Consider the following 20,812-nt stretch of genomic DNA (forward strand, 5'->3'; position numbering starts at 1 on the left):
CAGGCCTGAATCAGCACTCAGCTCCCTCTGCAAGCTGTGTCCTGATGATGCAAACTCATCTGCCTCCCCTGCCACGGAGCTGGCAAAGGGCTGCTGCCATCACAGCAGCCAGGGAAGCCCCATGTGCCCACCAGGGGTTGCTGCCCTGCTAATGGGGATGGCAGAAGTGACCTGTGTACTTGCCACAGGTCACAGACCAGCATGTTACCTTGACTCATCCAGATTTTTCTTCCTTTTTTTTTTTTACATAAAGGAATGTCTTGACCATTCTCATTCTTTGTGCAGACAGGGGAAATTCAATTCAATTTTCTACTAATTGCAGTAGTGCCATCACAATTAAGAAAAACCCCTCAGCTATGGAGCTTCCATGGATGATCCAACTATCACAGCCCACCATGGGCCAAACATAGCTCCAACAGGGTGACACAGCCACCCACCACTGAGCCTCAAAAAACACAGACAACATCAGATTCTGGCAGCAGTCTGGGAGCATGGACTGAGCTGTTTCCCTGCCCTGTATTCCACCAGCAACACAACCAACTGCTGCACGGCCAACACCACCTGAATAATCAAATCAAATGAGCTGAATATTTAAGCCTATTAAAAACACTGTGTTCACTTGAACTTTTGGGTGAATTTAAGCCAGAAAATGAAAACCCCCCGCCAGCTGATAATGGGAAGGCATGGTGGCACACAGTGTTACTCACAATGATACCTTGGTGAGCCTGGGTATCCCCAGCTTTCTGCAAGCAGCCAATTTGATAGCAGAGAGCTCCTGCTATCAGAGCAAATGGAGAGCCCTGGGCCCCTGCTTGAGCAGGATGCCAGCCCATCACTAAGTTGGGAGCTGCTCCCATTGAGCTGTGCTCAGCAGAGGTGCTGGCCACAGAAAGCCAAGCGCTCAAGCATGCTCACCCTGACAGACCCCATGCAGGAAGAAAATACACACTGATAGCTTGGAGCACATGCTACAGCACATTTTGATTTTGGACCCACAGAAAATGAAACCATTTAAATTACGGAGAATTCCATAGCAGTGTTGTAACAGCCACCTCTCCCAGCTAGAGCTGAAGTGCCCTGGGTTAGAAGAAGCCTTTGTCTAAGGTAAACAAAACCTTCCCAATAAACCCTGCTTTCCAGAGCTGGACAAGACCCTGCTCCACACAAAGCTCTCTCCAGCTACACAAAGGGCATTCCAAGGTTTCAGCAAATCCCCAAGGCTGGGCAGGCCCCACCTGGACCTGGGCTGATGCCGCCTTTCCTCATGGGGCTCAAGCCCAGCTCCAAGGTCCAGGCAGCCCCCTCAGCAGCACAGCAAACCCTGCAGCCATGCCAAGGGCAGCAGTTGCTCTCTGCAATGAAACACCTCTGCACCAGATCTGAAACCGAGCAGCAACGATGCTCATACCTACATGCCCACATTTCCCCAATAAAAGCGTGCTTCAAAACGGCCGAGCTAAGGGATTCATCGGTTTCTGATTTTTGTAGCAACAGGGGGCCCCTTTCATTAGACAACATTGTTCCAGCTACACCAAGCAGCTCCAGACGCCGAGTATAAAGCATGCAGAGTGCTCCTATGATGTGTCTGATCATGCAAGAGGACACTCTAAGCGCTACATCCTGTGTCACATACCAGATACTCCTTGGAGAGAAGAACAAAAATAAAACCCTTCTCCTAAACTACACGCTCTTCACAAACAACAAAAGCAGAAAACATACAGCTCATTAAAGATCACCATAAAGATTACTTGGGAGGAAAAAAGAAAAGAAAAAAAAAAAAGACATTCGTTCTGTTTGCAGATGGTTTATATCTAAAGGGAAGTGAGGGTTACCAATAAAACTTTACCCTTTGCTCATTCCCGTGGGATGCTGCTCACCCTGCATCCCTGCCAGCTGACCCAGCAGTGGTGGGGAGCCATTCCCACAGCAACCTGCCTCCAAACCCCCACACCAGGAAAGGGAAAGCAGCAGGGGAACGGGGGCTACAACTTTCAGCGACCCAACCGAAATCCACTAACTTTTGGAATCCAAAAGAAAAGCCCATCCCACGGGGCGCCGGGGGAGCCTTACCTCATAGCCCAGGCGTGCCGCGCGCTGCAGCAGCGTCTCCCCCGCGTTCTTGTTGACGATGAGGCGCCGTGCCTCGGGCGGCATGGGCCGGCTGGGGGTGCTCTCCGGGCCGGGGCTGGCCAGGGGCAGCTGCGGGGGCGTGACCTGTCAAAACCGTGATGGCAGGGGGTTTTTTATCTTTGTTTGCACAGTACTGTGATGGGACTGTGTTTTGTCAGCGAGGAATTAAGACTTTTCTACTGGTATTTAATTTTTAAAGGAAGACCCGCTACAGCTTTTAAACACGAAATGCTTCACCCTTGTAACAGTGCCTTCAACTAAGGTTAAGAAAAGCAAACACAAAATGTGCAAAGCATCCACAGACAAATCCGAGCGCAATCCCCGCTACCCTGCATGCACGACAGTGCGTTAGTTTTAAGCAAGCTGGCTCTGCCTTCTCAGAGGCTGGTGGACAATTAAATCTAAATAAAGATACCTTATCTTCAGCATTTTCGATATCTGTGGTGTCATCCCCTGTCAGAGATGACCTCCTTCTCCTCTCCTGCAGTGCCAAGTGTTTTGTTTTACACTGACGTTTCCCTGATGGCTTCTCACACTCGCTGTATTTCGGCATCAGAGATGCATGTTGGAAATCCTCCTCTTCGTCTGTGTACAGCCCATCTGTCTTCCGGCTTTCTTTAATTTTCTGCTGTTTGGCAGCCAACCTCGAGGCTGGAGTACAGCTTGGCTGAGCCTGCCTTTTGCTGTTTGCATTGGTGGATGAAAGGCTCTTCATGTGCGGAGACACCGGGAACACGGGCAAGCCTAAATGGGAAGGGAAAGGCATTACACATCGCATGGTGCGTTAAAAGGAAAACGCATTGCTAGCACTTAACACAAGCTCCTCCACTGCTTAAGAGATCTACAATTACATTTTCAAATCGTTAATATTTTAAGCGTTCCACATCCAAACTGTAAATAGCATCTCGCCCGTTGACGCTGCTCTAACAGTTATCGGGCAATCATAAAAATCCCTCAATGAAATGCCCCACGCAGGTGCTGGGCAGCGCCAGGGCCGTGGGGATGCGTGCCAGGCCAGCTTGGCAGTGCCACAGCCCGGCCACCACGGGCAGAGTGGAACAGCTGCAGGGAAAAACTCGCCTCCTTACCTAGGACTGCCTGATCTGAAGGGGAACCAACTCCTCCAGCAGCCTGGGCCCAGCCTGGCGTGTCTCAGTGCAGACACGGGGATGGCGAGGGAAGAGGGGACAGGAAAAAAGGGGGGAGCATGGATCAGATTTTAATGGGGCAGTGTGCTGGTTTTGCATCATGGAAGAGATGTTTTGGGAGGGGTGGGAATGTCGAGCTTAGTCCCAAGACAGGGACCACCTTCTCAGCAGCATTTTGACTTCAAAAACAAGCCCAGAGAAGACTACTCAAGGAGCTGTCCCTACAGAAGCTCTGTGCAAGCTCTCCATCAGAAAGCACAGGGATTTTGCAGGAAAAGCAATCAGATGGTTTTTTCCCCCAAAAACTGCATTCACAAATGAGTCTTTCTGGGATGCTGGGACAGTAAGGCCAGTGCTCTGCTGCCTGTGGCAGGATACTGGCAGGGCTGGGTTTTCTCTGGGGGTTAGCTCCAACAAGCTGGATCCCACAATCTGGGCCACATGCAAAAAGCATGGTTAGTTTTGGGGTTTTTTTTTTGGAGTGCAAGCAGGCTTACGACAAAACAAGGACAGGAAAGTTGACTTTTTATAGTCTGAATTTCCCTTGGGAAGAGAATTGACGTGACCTCAGAACCAACTGCTCTGCAGAAAAATTAAAGGTTTCTAGAAAGGAAGGGACACTTCAGCCAAACAATACCACACCACCAAGGGAAGGTGTGGAAGAAACTTTGAGAACTTGAAAGAGGCTCCCTTGCTCTGAGAAGTCTCTGAAGTGATGCTACTTTCACAATAGAAGAGATGGCAGGAGCAAATAAGCAGGTGCTCAGAGGGGAGACACCCTTACCTAAAGAGATTCGGTCTGGAACCAGTTGGTAAAAAAGAAAATAAAATCTAGAATCCTCTTGGTGGGCAGTTTCACACTTTAGTCTTCCTTTAAATAGATCTGTGAAAGCAACTCACAGAAGGCTTTCTAGATTAAGGATGAAAACAGAAATCCCTCAGTTCTTTTGAGCCACTTTCTAGAAAAAGACGCATACCACGGCTTGCCAAGCAGATGTCAGGGAATTTATGGGACACATGATGTGCAGATTGTTCAGCAAAAATCATGTAAGTTTTTCAGGCTTTGCAATACTGAAGGAAGGCACCTAGTTGTAGGCTGAGCCTATGGATGCAAGGCTGTCTTTCCAACTCTGTAGACAGCACAAAGTAAGGAGTGTTTAATTCTCATGTTCCCAACTACCCTAATTGAGTAGCGTGTGAAAAGCCCAATTCCAATACAGAAGTACAATTATTGCCTACTTAATCACTTACTAAAGCAAAAAAAAAGATGGAAAAGATGGAAAGCAACAGTGAGGAGCTCTGGTGAGTGCAAATGGAACAAACAGCTGCATGCAGAAAAACTACAATAGAATGAAAAACTCACAGGTCTGGAGAAGGACAGAAATACTGAAAGGATGGAGGAAAAAAAAACAAACACAGGAAGCTTATCTCAAAGAACTGCAGGCTTTCCCATGCAGACATGCCGAGGCATTGAAAGCAGAAGTTTAATCACCACAAAAAATGTGTTCTCCTGCCTGCAAACTCCACATCAACTCTGTGCTTCACTCTGACCCTCCACAGTGGTGACAGCAGGCACCAGGCTAAACGTGCACCGGAGCTGAGAGATGGAGAGCAGCTATGCTGTGCACCCAGGAGCTTCAGGATCAACAACATTGCAAGATGCCAGCACTACACAGAAAAAGCCAAGCATGAGCCTGGGAAATGCAAGATAGCAGGGGCAGAAAAGCAGCAAGTGACTGATCCTGGAATCCCACCCCATCTTCCTGACCACGTGAAGAGAGAGAAGAAAAACAAGAGTGAGCAGGAATATACCTAAATATCCATGGAAAAAAAAAACCAAACCAAAAACCCCATAAAACTCAGGCCTCTGACTGATGTGGGCTGTGGCAAGTCTGACTCAGAGCAGGACCTGTCTCCCTTCCTGCAGGAGCGGCTGCTGCGAGGTCCACGTGGAGCAGCAGCTGCTGCCGCGTCACCTGAACGCTCCTTGTTCAGCTCCCCCAGCAGCTGCCTCCTCCTGCCTGCCCAGCCCCTGGCTGCCACACTGCCTGCAGCCCCAGGCAGCTCCCAGGGGCTGGCACATGCTTCCCGGTGGGCGAGATCCTCTTGGCTCCTCTCCTCGGGGCTGTTGTTTCTGCGCTGCTTTGGTTTTCTCCTCGCACGGAGTGAGCGGCTGCGGCTCCCTGGGGAAGCATCGGGAGATGCTCCAGCAGTGCAGGGTTATTGCTCAGCTGGGACCCCAGCAGAGGCTGTGGCTTCTGCCTTGGTCATGGGGCTGGGCAAGCAGTGTGGTGCCCTGAGGCAGCAGCATCCCCATGTTCATGGACCTGCTGCACCCCAGAGACCCAGCATGGTAACAACACTTTGCAACAGGATCACAGAATCGTAGAATGGTTCAGGGTTGGAAGGGAGATCATCCCCTAAAGATCATCCAGTTCCAACCCTTCTGCTGACACATTCCACTTGATCAGGTGGCTCACAGCCCCATCCAACCTGGCCCTAAACACTTCCATGGATGTGGCAGCCACAATTTCTCGGTGCAGCCTGCTCCAGTGCCTCACCACTCACAGACAGGAATTTCTTCCTAATAACCTAATCTAAGTCTACTCCCTCTTAAATCTGCTACCACTTGTCCTATCACTGTATGTCCTTGTCAAAAGTCCCTCTCCAGCTCTCTTGGAGCCCTCTTTTAGGTATTGGAAGGTGCTATAAGGTTTCCCTAGAGCCTTCTCTTCTCTGGGCTGAACAAGCCCAGCCCCCTCAGCCTATCTTGACACCAGAGCTGATCCAGCCCCCTGATTATCTCTGTGGCCTCCTCTGGACCTGCTCCAGCAGGTCCATGTTTCCCATGCTGGGGGCCCAAGAACTGGACACAGCACTGCAGGTGGGGTCTCACAGGAGCAGAGCAGAGAAAGAATCACCTCTCCTGACCTGCTGCCCACACTGCTCTGCATAAACACAACTGGAGTAACAGACCCAGAAGTTAGAAACCTCCACAATCCCAGAGATTTGCAGGCAGGAGTGGCAAATCATCCTGCTGATGTTAGACTGAACCTTCAGAGGCACAGAGGCAACCCTCTTGTCTGTTACAGCCAGCTCCTTGGGATACAACCAGCTGCCCAGCAGCAGAGACTGCCACAACTGCAGGCAGTGCTTGAGCACAGAGAACAGCTGCTCCCAGCCCCAAACTAAAAAAAAAGGCTGCAAGTGACAGTGTACATTCTTATATTGTCAGTCTCTGCTTGTTTAAGAGAAGTTTGAGGACTAGTCCTGAGCAACACAGACAAGCTGCAAGTCTCCATCTCCGTGAGACTGTCATGCAGAGGATGCTCTGTCACACAATGGGGAAAAATATCCTCATCCCAGTCAACTAAGAATGAGGAGATTCAAAAGTTTACACTTCAACAGGGCTGGAGAAGCACCAGCAAAATTATCTGAATGATATCCACTGTCTTTGTACAATGAACAGGAAGGCACTATTTAGTCAAGTTTATGGTTTTATAGCAGCTTCCAAACCTAAGAGGTTTTTCATAGCCATAGGGCAACTGAATCTGAATGCCTTTGGGAATGGTGCATAAACTGGGAGCCACCTCTTTTTCTTTCCCAAGGCCATGAGGCTGTCCCTGCCACAGGAGGGATTCCAGGGGAAAGTGAGAACATCCTTACACAATACAGCTTCTTGTTTGTGACCCTGGTTTAATCTCTACAAGGTCTCTCTCTCTGAAAGTACTAAGGTGAGGCGCAGGGGTGTTTGAGCCAATACCATGCTCACCCAGGCAGCACACAGAGCAAGGAAGTAAGAGTCAAAGCTCCTTTTTGTCCTTGGTTTGTTAATTTTTGTTCTCCTACTGCACAAATCCTTTTGGAGGGATCCTTCCCCATCAGTAAGCATCAAAGTTTGGGGGTTTCTGTCCTCAGATAATCCTACCAAGGAGAAGGACAGATGAGGAGCTTTAGGACCGAAGGGAAGCTGGTACTTTTGCCTGTGACTGTGTCAGAGACACTACCAAGGAAAATCTTCACTGGCACAAGATCATCTGGACTCTGTCCTTTCCATGGCGTGGGACAAGAGAATCTACTCTCCTCATGCTTCTCTCTTTCAAGGGGATCTCAGCTGAACTATAGTTAGGCCAGCTGGAATGTGAATGTGTTCCAGGTGGTGAAGGTCCCAGGTTTGTGAAGGAGCAAGGAGCCCAAATGCCATACACGCAGCTCCTGCTCCCAGAAACAGTCTTTCCTCAAAAACAAGCAGAGCACTTGGAGAGGTAAGAGCAGGAAAAGAGAAAGAAAAGGGGATTTTCCCTGTGCACTGTGTGATTCCATTCCCCATCAGTTCTCCAGCCAAGCTACAGCAGCAAAATGTTGCAGGGAAGGAGAAAGGCACCAGAGCAGAAAATGTGCCCAGGGGCTGAGGACAGTGAGGACAGGAGAGTGACCTGTCCATCCCAGTGAAAATTTGGCAGATTGTATTCACAGCCTTTCCCCCAGGATAGGGAACTGACAGAAATGGGAGGGAGGATGGGGAAAGGAGGAAGTGGAGTCAGAGGCAAAGAAGAAGCCAAAAACAAGCCAAGGAAAGCTGATATGCTTTGAGGAAGCAGCCCCTTAGGAGAGAGGTGCTGGAAGACCTCTGCCAAGGGGCCGGGAAGTGGGGTGCAAGGGGTTTACAGGATGTGCTCAGGACAAACCAGCAAAGCATCCTTGGCAGGAGGAAGATGAGCTCTGCTCTTGAGCATATGGCCTGGGAAAGGTAGGGGAAGCCAGCAGTGCTGAGGGTGCTGGAGGAGTTGGGTTCCTGAGATCAAGAGCAGCTGTAGATGTGCTGACACTGCTTTAGAAGCTCACAGCCCTTCAAACCCTACGTGGTTAAACACCCTTACACCAACTAGCAGCCCATTTGCTCCCTCTCTCACCCAAAAGCATTTTGTGCCCTCCCCAGCTCTCCTCTAAAGATAAACTTCATCTTCGCATCGTCTACGAAAATATTTAAAGCCAAAACACACACGCACACACACACAAACACAGAGTTACACACACATACACAAACACGTTTTCTGGTCTGACAAATATCAGCTACAGTGCAATTCTTAAAGAGGAGGTGTCAGCCCTTATAAAAATGGACATCTACAGAAATATATATATAGTTAAAAAAAAAAAAAAGAAAGAAGAAAAAAACTCTCAACAATTCCTTCACATCGGTGGCAGCATGCGTCACTGTAAATGCTAAAGCCAGCTGGTTTCCCTAGTAGTCTCTGCATACCTTGTTCATTGTCACTTGTTTTGAGGGACTCTTCAGACCAACTTCTATTGCTTTTGGCCTCTGACCTTTTCTTGGTGTGCCTTTCTTCTGTGAAGTCTTTGACCTTTGCAGTGGCCTCTGGCTGAACAGCCTCAGCTAAATCTTTCCTGCTTTGCCGGCCCAACTTGCCGGACGGGGATCTCTCTGGTGACACCTGCTGCTCCCATAGTTCCCTAAGATGCTGCAGGTGACGCTGCTTTTTGGGATGGAGCCCTGTTAATTCAATGCACACCTTCAGGTTGGTCACCTCATTACAATTGGGCTCTTCTAAGTGGTTAGAGGAATTGTTTGTCATTTCCCTCTCAGGCCAGTCATCTAATGGAAAAATAACTAAAAATTAATCAAAAAGCCCCCTCAACTTAAAACAAAAGCTACATTTCACTTTCGGGGCATATAGTCTCAGCTTTACCACCACACTATGCATTTTAAAGCTTCGCTCATTACGGGTTACATGCACTACAGGAACTTGCACTGCTGTGGCTACAGTGGCCAATGACTAGTGCTTTATCCTTACATACCAAGTCTTTTTATATATACATATATATATACACATATATATACATACATATATATACATATATATAATTTAAAGTGAAATGACAGTGCTCACATTAGTAACTAGCAAGTTCAAAAATGGAAACACATTAAGCCAAAGGGACGTTCCTTTCACAAGACATTCCTTGAGAGAAACCAAAGCAAAATGCTGTCTTACCTTTGGAGCTCTTCTTCTTTTTTGCTTTTGATATAACTTCGTCCTGCAGTTCATCCACAAAGCCTTCATTTTGGCTGCCATCATTTTGCACTCTCTCACCAGAGTGTTTACGTTTCCTGTCCAGACGTGGACATGAATGTTGGCCAAAATCTTCTGTTGGCTGGTCTTCTGCCTTTTCATACACAGAATGTCTCTCTAAATAACATTTCTCATTTGAGAGATCTTTTTCCTCTGGAGTTTCAAGAAAGTGACCTCGGTTGTTTTCTGTACTAGTAAAGTTACCTAAAAATAAAAAACAAACAAACACCACAAGACCTAATAAATACAACACAATTCACTATGAGAATAGGCTTTGCTCTCTGATCTCTTCAATGTCATCTCCATCATGAATTACGGCTCATGAGGCATGCAAATTGTACTTGGGAACAAGTCTCCTCTGCCCAGCCTAAGGCAGCAGTTTTCTCAACAGTTAAGCACAAAACTCCCAAATGCACACTTTGTGTTGTTTTTACATTAATTTAAGAAGCACAATATTCACTATACTTGTATCCATAGAAACATCACAATATGCTTTTTTAAATAAAGAAACATCTTTAAATACTGAAAGCACAAACCCTTTTGAGAAAGCAACCTCACCCCCCTAAACTGTGGCAAGTAACAGTCCAGTTCAAAAATACCTTCTGATGACAACCAAGTATTAGTCCTCCCTTAATTCCTAATCTTTCACTAACTTCTCCCATCAAATTGCAGAGTCTGACTTAAAAGCATTCATCCCTTTTTCTGGAGATATAAATGGGATACAGAACACGCACACACGGACACAGAAATACCACTAAGAATAGCTGTGATATTTTGCAAAAAAGTACTACTTGAATCCAAGGTTATAAAAAGGCTTCTTCACTTCAAGTAACCAACCAGTCACTGTACCTCACATGATCTCTGTCACCTCCTTTTAAAACAGACCTCACTTTTTTCAAGGAGTATTTCCAGCAATAGCAAGAGGGTGAGCTCTGAAAAGCTTACTAGAAACTCGTCAGACAAATTAGCCACAAAAACACCCATGCTGCCTTGCCCTCACCAGCTTCAGCTTCCCTCCAATACTGTTTGCTCTAAGTCAGAGACAGCCTATGCAATTTTAAATGGATGTCTGATTTAAAATTACACTTAATCACCATCTTGAGTAACGTTATTTTCTTGGGTTTAACCAAACTAGCAAAGGCAAGGTTAGGCAGAGATGCAGTACGGACTTCAACACAGACAATCAGCTCCTATTTACAACTCTCACAAACAAGCTGGGGTTCTCACGTGTTTTAGCCTCCTGGCTGACCAACACTCCACACCTCTGCCACTGTTTGGCAAACTGTATGTTCCATCCTACTTCCCCATGGCTCACTGTCCCTTTTCCTCTTCCTCCTTCCTGCCCTTCCTCCTTCTCCCACTTCCCTTCCTGCAAACACATTTGCTGGTTTCCTACCTGGACTCCTGACAGCTCTGCTGCCCTTCTCTCCTGGGGATCCGCTCTTCCTTTTACTCAGTTTTTTACAGGTTGGCCTGTCCAGCCTGGCCTTCAACTTCTCTTTCCCCTTATCAGGGCTGAAACTGCTCCCCTGCAACCCCTTCTGTGCCCTTCAAGACCCACCACTGGCAGTGTCTGGAAGCAGCCCAACTCAATCCCACCTTATCTTGACAGCACCTTCCTACAGCTCTGCCAACCCCTCCTGGTTTCATGACCATCCTCGAAATACCTTTTGTCAGCAATGGAAGGCTGGGGGGGTTGCGAGGGGAAACTTCCCTGATGAGTTTTCTCCTCACCACAATCTGGAAATAGCTCCAAGTAGCACCAAGGGCTCTGGAAATGTTTGTCAGCACCAGAAGACACCCCAGCATAATTTTTACACTGCTTGGGAAGCTGCCTGCAGGGCTGCTTGTAAAACAGCACAAGATATGGGCCAAGAAAAATCAAAACAAAAGCTGATTTTCTGCAGGCGAGCGGGAGGCTCGGGCTGTTCCGCTGCTCAGCCATGCGATGCTCCACAAGGCCGTCTGGCCAACACATGCTCCTTCCAAGACTTTAAAATGCACTTTGTCACACTTCTTCCAGCCAACAGCGCTGAGGTATTCCAGAGAACAGGTATCTCAGCTTACTGTGGCCGTGCCTCTGAATGGCAGAGTCCCCCCAGACCAGAATTAATCTGGCAGCACCCTGCGCTCGCACATCTGGCACGAGGACGCCGCCCCACAGCTGTGCCCCATAACCACACCAAAAGCACCAGCAGTCCCGTTTCACACAGCATAAAAGCAGCTGGCCCAGCCACGTTTTAAGTATCACAATAGAAATAAATGTGTCTATCGGATTTCATTTTACATTTTTAATGCAATGGGCTATTTTCTTCCTCTCATAAGGAAACATTATACTTCTGTGGTCAGTTTCCCTGAAGAGATCAGGTAAGGGCACTCTCAGCCACACCCCTGCTGTCTTAGAGCCCTCTCATCTCCAGCAGCACCAACAGCTACAAGCCATGGGCTACACCAGGATAGCTTTCCTGCTCCTAACACTGTCTGGCCTGAGAAAAGGCAGGCACATCCTGACCAATTCCCAGAGAAGCTCTTGCAGGGTCAAAGGAAGTAGCAGGCTGTAGGGGGGGGGCAGGGGGTGATGGTCTTAATCTTTACGGCTTGCAGGAAACAGCAAGCTAATTCCAGCCTGCCACCACCGAAAGCAACCTGCTGCAGATTAATTCCTTCTCTATCTGCAAGAGGACTTGGCACGGGGATGTCGAGCGCCGCTCGCTCAGACTGTGCTGAAAAATAAAAGAGGGGAGAGCCCTCGCTAACAGCTTGTCACTGTCAGCCTTCCTCTGAGACTCCACGTGCTGGCAAGAACAGCACACACCTACTGCAGCTCATCCAAAAAGCCCTGGCTGCCAGCAGCTCCGTGACACCTTAGCCTCCGCTGCCCGGTGACATCCCAGAGGGACCCTCAGGGGACAGAGCTCCAGAAATCCCTCTCAAGGGCCACCCGCTGCACGCGCAGCTGTGCGATCCGTGGCTGGGCGGTCCGTGGCTGTGCAGTCTGTGGCTGTGCAATCCATGGCTGTGCAGTCCGTGGCTGTGCGATCCGTGGCTGGGCGGTCCGTGGCTGTGCAGTCTGTGGCTGTGCAATCCATGGCTGTGCAGTCCGTGGCTGTGCGATCCGTGGCTGGGCGGTCCGTGGCTGTGCAGTCTGTGGCTGTGCAATCCATGGCTGTGCAGTCCGTGGCTGTGCGATCCGTGGCTGGGCGGTCCGTGGCTGTGCAGTCTGTGGCTGTGCAATCCATGGCTGTGCAGTCCGTGGCTGTGCGATCCGTGGCTGGGCGGTCCGTGGCTGTGCAGTCTGTGGCTGTGCAATCCATGGCTGTGCAGTCCGTGGCTGTGCGATCCGTGGCTGGGCGGTCCGTGGCTGTGCAGTCTGTGGCTGTGCAATCCATGGCTGTGCAGTCCGTGGCTGTGCGATCCGTGGCTGGGCGGTCCGTGGCTGTGCAGTCTGTGGCTGTGCAATCCATGGCTGTGCAGTCCGTGGCTGTGCGATCCGTGGCTGGGCGGTCCGTGGCTGTGCAGTCTGTGGCTGTGCAATCCATGGCTGTGCAGTCCGTGGCTGTGCGATCCGTGGCTGGGCGGTCCGTGGCTGTGCAGTCTGTGGCTGTGCAATCCATGGCTGTGCAGTCCGTGGCTGTGCGATCCGTGGCTGGGCAGCCCATGGCTGTGCAATCCCACTCCTGCAGTAAGGCCATTAGGGAAGCGGCATCTCTGCACACTAATCCCGGTTGTGTAATCACCCTGCTCCGAGGCGGGAGCAGCCCGGGAGCCGCGGGACGTGCCCTTGCCTGTGCGCTCCCGCAGCCGGATTTCAGTGCCAAAGCACAAAGGTCACTCATTCACTCATTCACTCTCTGCTGGGGACACCCACGGCTGCCAGGCCCTCCTCGCAGCTTGCATCCACACGTCGCAAGCCCAGAGGTTTTTCCTTTTCCCCCCTGGCACAGCTGTGGCTGCCTCACAGAGAGCAGGTCCTATTAATATTTTACCACCGGATTCCGTTCTGTCCTCAAACTGTTTTGCAAGCAACAGGGATCAGACGCAGTGTCTCCCCAAATTAAGATACAAATGTCAACAAGAAGCATGGCAACATAAGCATAACGTGCGTGCCCAACAAGGATGAGGAGAATTTATCTGCTTTTGTTCCCACCACCCCCCTTCCCGTGCCATGTATCTACAACATCCTTTTCTCTGCCTAAGGAAGAAAACAACAACAAAATACTTGGGAGTTCTCGTATCATCATTATTCAAACAGTGGTGAGGTAGCCAGAAACACAGGATAAATGCTGAGTTCTCATAGCAACACACCTCTATGAGTAAGGAGATTAAACTCTTAAATGTGTTCCTTCCTCAAGCCTCCAGTATTTGCCAGTGTCACACCAGCTGTGACAACCAGCACCAACAATTCAAACCATTTCTCACTGTCCTACCAATCTAGAAACAAGGGAGAATTAAGAAGATGCTTCTTCACAGCTGGTTTTTGTCGGAAGCAGTACCTTCTTAGTGCACGGGTTACAATCTCACAAGGAGCAGTTACAGACACGCACAGACAGGCTACCCAAAAAACTTTCTTTCATTTTTCTATCTTCCTGTTGCTGTCAACTGCTGTCAACAAGACCAGACCCTCCCATTCGATGCAAACAAGGAAACACATCTTAGTGTTCAAGCTGCAGATTCTTTTGTTCAAATAACATGGCAGCTAAAAACAGCCTTTCCTCTTCCCTGGAGCAACCTCTCATTGTGCTCACTTATACGCAAGACACCCTTTATTCATCCAAGAACAGTAATGACTATCCAAATGCTAAAACCCAGTATTCAGCAGGGAGATCACAACAACAGTAAGAAATTCCCTAAGATATTCTCAGAATTCAACTCTGAGTATCCCATGGGGCAGAGGGAACCCAGTTGATCTCACTTTTCGCTCCAATTACCTCTGCATGGGAGCTTTCTGCATTTGTTGCATTCTGCCCAAGCCTACCACACTGCACAAACAAGCAACCACCACTCTCAGTGCACGGACTTTTTTTTTTTTTCTTCCACTTATGTCCTGTGGCAGGAAGGTAATAACTGACCAGGGCAAAGGACATGTTTACTGCCTCCATCTTTCATTTGTTCCAGTGTACACACAGCCCAGCAAGAAAAAAGAAAAGCAGGGCATCACCATGCAAAGGGACACTGATACCTCACTACAATGCTAAGATCAATTGTGCAATGTGTTTTGGCACATTGCACCATTTACCTTCACACATACCAACTGCTTTAACTTCTTCTTTATGACCTCATGCCTGCCTTAAGATCAGGCTTCTAATATATTGGGGTAATTTTGCCCAGCTAAGGCTTAAACAGGCACTGTCTCCCATCCTAAAAAATTAAATAAACAGGTGAAGTAATGCTCCCCAGTCAAGAAATTCAGAGTCTGTAGAATTCATTCACTCTTTCACACTCGGATATGATTTTCAGAACCTCTGGAAGAGCTTTGTTATGAACCGACATGCGATCATCACATGCCCGTATTGATGCGTGTGTCCGTGCCAATAGCTTAAATCACTTGATCTCTGAACAATCCTATGACTCATGACATATGCATCCCATAATTTATCATGTTTGTGCTATGAAAATGCACTGGAGCAGCATTGCCTCAGCAACATTTACAAGTCACCTTGGCAACAAAGCAGCTTTGCGGCTGCTCTCAGATGCCCGGTCTGAGATGCCCAGCAAAACCCAGACGAGATGGGAGAGAACTGAAGCACTTCTAATTTACTGATCAGCTTTAATTGCTCATTAATTAGCTAACACGGCTACCTGCCTTAAATTGGGCCTTAAAAAAAAGGCAAAACAAAAAGCTAAATAAAACAAAAGCCCATCTCTTTTACCCTTCTCCAGGAGGCTCAATGCTCAAACTTAAGGAGACTCCCAGTACAGAAAATCACACACTGCCAAGCCAGAGGAAAAGTTTAAGGAACCGGATATTGTGCCTTCGTGTGCTTCCCAAAAAGTCTATACATGTGCAATGCAGCTAGGAAAAACAGCAAGTCCTAGGACAAGCTAAAAAAAAAGCAGTTTCCATCCCATGAAATGCCTCTGTAAGCATCACCTGCCTGTGTTATTTAGGCTTTTGTTGCACGGGCAGGTTTAGAGGAGCCAAGGGGGCAGGCAGCTGCCAGGGCCGATCGGCTCTGCAGCTTGGTGCCAAGCGCGGCAGCGGCGGCAGCAGGGGAGCGCTGGGAGCTGGCTCCGTGCCACAATCACAGTTCTGGATGCAGTTTCCTTCTTCATCAGGCAGGTGAAGTGCTGGCAGTGAGGGCAGAACAGCCCGTCGGTTTCACTCCTAAACTCCCTCCTCACACAGGTAAAGGCACGGCTGTTTCACTTTCAAGCTAGCGCCAGACAAACACCAAACATAGGGAAACAACTTTTCAAGCAGCAAGATCGCTCACAGGAGGCAGAAAGGAAACACGGGAGGCTGCAAACCATCAGCTCATTCCCATTCAGGAGCTTTAAAGCCAAACACACCAACAGCGTGGTCAGAAATTGGAGGCAAAGGGAAGGCAAAGGATCAGCAGCCCTGGCTCCCAGCGAAGGGGAAGGGAAGGCAGAGCTCATCTCCCCTTTGCCAGTCGCTCAGTGAGAGATGCAGTAAGGCTGCTGGTGGCTCAAGCCCCAACACAGAGCCCAAGCCACCACAGTAGAGGCATTCAAGAGGTGTGAAACTCAGCTTCCTGATTTATCAGCTGCTATCCCGAGGGGCAGGAGGTGAACCACCACGATAAAAAACTTTTACTGAGACCTGAATCTGTACTGGGAAGTATTTGCTGCTGCCCAGGCGGGTGTACAAAAAGAAGGAGCTCCCTCAGCAGAACAGATCCGTGCTTTTAGGAGTTTAGACATTTGGCCAAAGTCTGAAATAGCCTGTTAAGTCAGAGCTAATTAGCAGAGGAGAGGAATGAACTAACATAACACTGAACATACTTTCCCTGCTCCCAACAGTTATTTAACAGTCTCAAACAAATTTTAGCCAGCAGATTCAAGTGCCAGAGATCTCACTAAATGGTGAATTTACAGACAAACCATATCATCAGCCTTTTGCAAGGATGGGGGGAGGGGTTTCAGCACACAGATTATGCTCTAACACACATCCTCTCCACAGCCCCCCACAAGCAGCCCCATGTCCCCGAGCAAGCCTGCCTTCCCTCCCCCTGTTCATCCCCTGCACTCCCCTCTCAACCCCACAGCCCATCATCCCCCCTGTGCTGAACCCTCTCTGCAGCCAGAACCAGCCAGCAGGACTGCTGCTGCTGCTCTTCTAGCTTTCCTGCACACCCAGGGTGGGATTTAACAGAGGGCATCACCAGAGCATCCCTGAGGAGCAGGAAGGCTGCAAAGGGGACAGCCAGGGCAGCAGCCTGCCCAGCTCTCAGCTTTAGCACAGGGACTGCAGAGGCAGCTGTGCCTTCCTCCCCACAGCTACCTTGATACAGCCTGGGGAAGGAAAAGGCTCAGCCTGCCTCTCCCCACCCTGCTACCCTCTCTACTTCCACAATTAAAACTTTCCCTTGGTATTTTGCCACGCCAATTTTTGTGGAGGCTGTCGTTTCAGTGATAGCAATGCCCGGGTAACTTGAATTTAGGTGAGTAACCAAGCAAGTACAATTGACCAGCATGCTCTCTGCCAAAAGCATTAACCAAAGACCAGAACAATAATTCAAAGTTATTAAATTGCCTGAATGAAATTTTCTACTAGCCCTACTCATGAATCTCCACCTACCAAAGAGCACACAACCACTGAGTTACACAGCCACGCACACACACACACAGTGCAGTCTGCAGTGCAATTCCCCTTGTTTTGCAAGGCTTTCAGCACCAATCTTTTTTTCTGAGTTGTTCAAAACAAAGTAGCAACAGAAGGAACTGATCCATTCTTTAAATACCCAGGTAAAACAAAAAAACAAAGAAAAGGTGGAAACTGACAGAAGCCACATGCTTACCCAGAGTGCAAACAAAAAAGAAGTGATCTTTCTTACCTACAGTAAAAAATCCCCTAATACCATTTTTTAATTTTTATCTTACTTTCAGGACATTGCATTTTCCATAGTCCTCTGACACCCTGTAACAGCCTAGAGGGGACAGACGGCCCCACAGGGAGTTTCAGACTCTGCCTGCAAGAACCTGTGCCTCACAAACCTCCCAGCCACTGCAGCAGAAGTCACCAGGAAAAGTAACTTCTTATCATCTGGAGCTGTTACTGCCAGCTTTTATGGACAAGCCTGGCAGATCACATCCTTTCCCACTTCCCTTCACTCTTCTGTCCTCCATCCTTGCTTTGAAGACTGCAATATTGGCATATCTCAGTGCTACTGCAACTTCAGGAAGCTGAACTCCTTCTTGCTTTCCTGTCTTCCCCCATATCCTTTCTGTATTTAAAACATAGCCTTGGACCTTTGCTTTCACTGGCTGGTGTAGTATCCCATCAGTTAAAAGGAGGATCTCTCTAAGGCAATGACAGACAGTTAGCTATCTCCTGAAAAGCAGGTGCAATGGCAACCAGAAACTTGCAAGCCCCAAAACAAGCACAGAGGGTACCAGCCGTGGCAACTCAGCACCTGCAGAGGATGAGGTCAGTGACTTTCACCAGCAACATAGCGAGAACACGAGGATTTGCTTGCTTTGCTGCAAGCTGCCATGGCAAAGAGACACATACACGCTTCAGAAAGCCATCTAAATTCGCTTACATCTGTCATTGTCATTTTGGTCAGCAATGGCATCTTCCAGAGCAACAGACTTTGGCTTCTTTTCACTGTTTCCTTTCAAGTTTTCCCAATCTGCCTGGCTGAATCTGCAGACCTCTGAGTCTTTGGTAGCTGTTTGGCCTTCTCTCTCTTTCATCTCCAACTCTGAGAAGCGCATCATTGCTCGCTAGAAAGAGAATTGATATAAAAAAAAAAGTCTTGCAATAAAAACTACTTCATTTACACCTTACCTTATATGAAAGCATTTCCAAAGAAAAATTGACTCAAAACCAGGGTTTCAGATAAACTGCTAAGGGTAGGATTTTAACACACCTGACTTGTAAAACAGTGTTCTAGAATCTTATAAGCAAATAGCCACACAATTCTTTCATATATAAGTATATATATATAAAAGATTATATATAAATGTATATTATATACAAAACAAAAACATTCCATTTGGAGGTAAAAAGAGACAAAAACAAAAAGAAATACAATAAAATAAAATTTAAAAGGAAAAAGAAAACAACAACACAAAACCGTACAATGAATAAAAGACAACCATGGCCCACAAACTTCCCTTTGTGTATTGGAAATGAAATTTAACTCAAAGGTTTATGTAAGAGTCTAGTAATAAAAATTTGAAGAACTGACCTCACAGTAAGCAGCAGGTAGACATAAAATACTGTCCTCTTGTAATCCTTCCATCTATGTAATTAAAATGGGCACTCAATGGATCATTTAGATAATTTCATCCATTTTTATAAGCATAAACCAATTCTTTTCTTAACAATGCAAAACAATTTGGCTTAACTCATCCCTTCATTAACAGTAAAACACCCTAAGAATATTCCTACACAATATCTGTCTATCATCCCTCAGCATCAACCTCAATACACTCCTACTCTTCCCTAGGCGCTCACTTGGAACCAACATTGCCTGAGACCCACTAATGCATGACTGCAACTCCTCACCATCCAATGGCACGTTTGGCATACTAATCAAAACTTCTGGGTATGCTGTGCTGGCTGGCACCACAGGCCACCTCAGACATTACAGCCAGCGCCAAGGTAACATGCATGCCTGTCCAACTCCCCTCGAAACTGCACAAACATTGCATTAACGTGCATTAACATTTGTATCAGATTTTAGTAACAGCCCTTTAAAGCTGGCTAGCCCATACATACCTATAAGCCACACATATTCTTTACATTGCCTCACTCTCATTAATAAACTCTGCTATTTAAAACCACTTATGGCCAGTACGCCCCAACAAAAAAAACGTTCTGGTCTCCCCACCTGCGTCGCTTCTCTCAACTTTAAAAACTCAACTGTGACTTGCAACAGAGAAATAAATACCGACAGCAAGCGCGGCGGGTGCTGGACCGCGCGGGCTCACCTGCAACGCCCGCTGCTCCCGGCTGAGCTGGCTGGAGTCGGCGTAGAGCTCGGTGGTCACACACTTGAATCGGTCACCTACATAACCGGCAGAGTTTGCGATCCTCTTGGCCAGTTTGGACGGCTTGGGTTTCAGCGTTTTGCCGTCGGCAGACTCCGCATCGTCGGCTCCGTCTTTGGTATAGGTCTGGCTGGCATCGATGCTCGGCGGCGCGGTCCCCATGCAGAATGGCTTCGCGTCCTCCTGCACCTTGCCAAAAGCCAGAGCTGGAGCATCGCTCTCGTGCGCGCTTTCCAAGAAAACAGGAGAAGGCTGGACAGCCACTCTCTCTTTAGGCTGGCTCACAGGTAAATCTTCTTTCCTTAAGCCGAACACTGATGAACTCTGGGCTTGCTTGAAATTATAGGTTTCGTGAACATCATTATTTCTTCCAAACTCCTCTCTCATTACAATAAAATCTCTGTGCTGAGACGCCTGCTCTACCTTGTGCTTTGTAGGGTCATTAGTCTGATTACTGCTTTCTGTAGCAAAGCTGGCTTTCGTTACGTTTGCTTCGCTCTTAGCTTCCTGCTCGTCTCGCAGAAGATCCGGGAAAAGGTGTTTGTCGCTTTTTGCAGAGTTTTTACTATGGCCAGAGTTCTGGTGCAATTTCACGCTCTTGTCACCGGGCATTTCAAAATGCATCTTCCCACCGCTCTCCAGGAGCTCTGGCAATCGGCCCCGCAGAGCCGGGTCCTCGTAGCGGACCCTCTCGTGAGACCGTGACCTCCGTTCTGTCTTCTCCTCCTTATTGATTTCCAGAGCTGAATGCTGCAACAGCATGGGGTGCACCATCCCCACTCCCAGAGCATCCTGGTAGGTCATGAACTCCCCCCTCCCGGCTGGCAGGCTGTAAGGGAGGCCGGGTTTGGGAGCCAGGTGGGTGGGGTAGAGGCTGCCGTTGGGCAGCAAGACAGGGTGAGGGTAGACGTGTCCCTTCCCGTGGAGGGTGAGAGGGCTGATGGCAATCCCCTCTGGCACTGGATATGGGAGGTAGCTCCTGGGGTAGGGCAGAGGAGGGGAGCGAAACGCCTCGTTGGGCGGCAGGAAGATGGGGCTGGAGGCCAGGGCAGTCTCGGTCGCCTTGAAGTTGGCTTCCTGAGCACAGGACTTGGCCACCTTACTGCTGTGTTTGGCAGCAGGGGTGGCGACGGGCTGCCCGACGTGCTGGATAACCGAGGCCGTGCTCTCTGCAGAGCTCCGCGCCGTCTTGGCGCAGTCCACGTTGGCATTGGGAGCCGGTGACGCTGACGCTGGCCGCCCCCCCGCCGCCCACGGCCCCCC

The 20,812-nt window shown here is 48.6% G+C and overlaps 1 protein-coding gene across 1 annotated transcript in view; it reads right to left on the reverse strand.

Moving 5' to 3' along the window:
* BCOR (BCL6 corepressor) overlaps positions 1-20,812 on the reverse strand; it is a 51,418-nt gene that overhangs the window by 14,767 nt on the left and 15,839 nt on the right. The window contains 7 exon segments of the mRNA XM_031060179.1: positions 2,071-2,274; positions 2,504-2,874; positions 8,539-8,892; positions 9,290-9,571; positions 18,094-18,277; positions 18,745-18,798; positions 19,490-20,794. Of these exon segments, the coding sequence (XP_030916039.1) occupies positions 2,071-2,274; positions 2,504-2,874; positions 8,539-8,892; positions 9,290-9,571; positions 18,094-18,277; positions 18,745-18,798; positions 19,490-20,794 (2,754 nt within the window).

Source organism: Geospiza fortis, unplaced genomic scaffold, assembly GCF_000277835.1.
Source record: "Geospiza fortis unplaced genomic scaffold, GeoFor_1.0 scaffold20, whole genome shotgun sequence".
Taxonomy (NCBI): Eukaryota; Metazoa; Chordata; class Aves; order Passeriformes; family Thraupidae; genus Geospiza; species Geospiza fortis.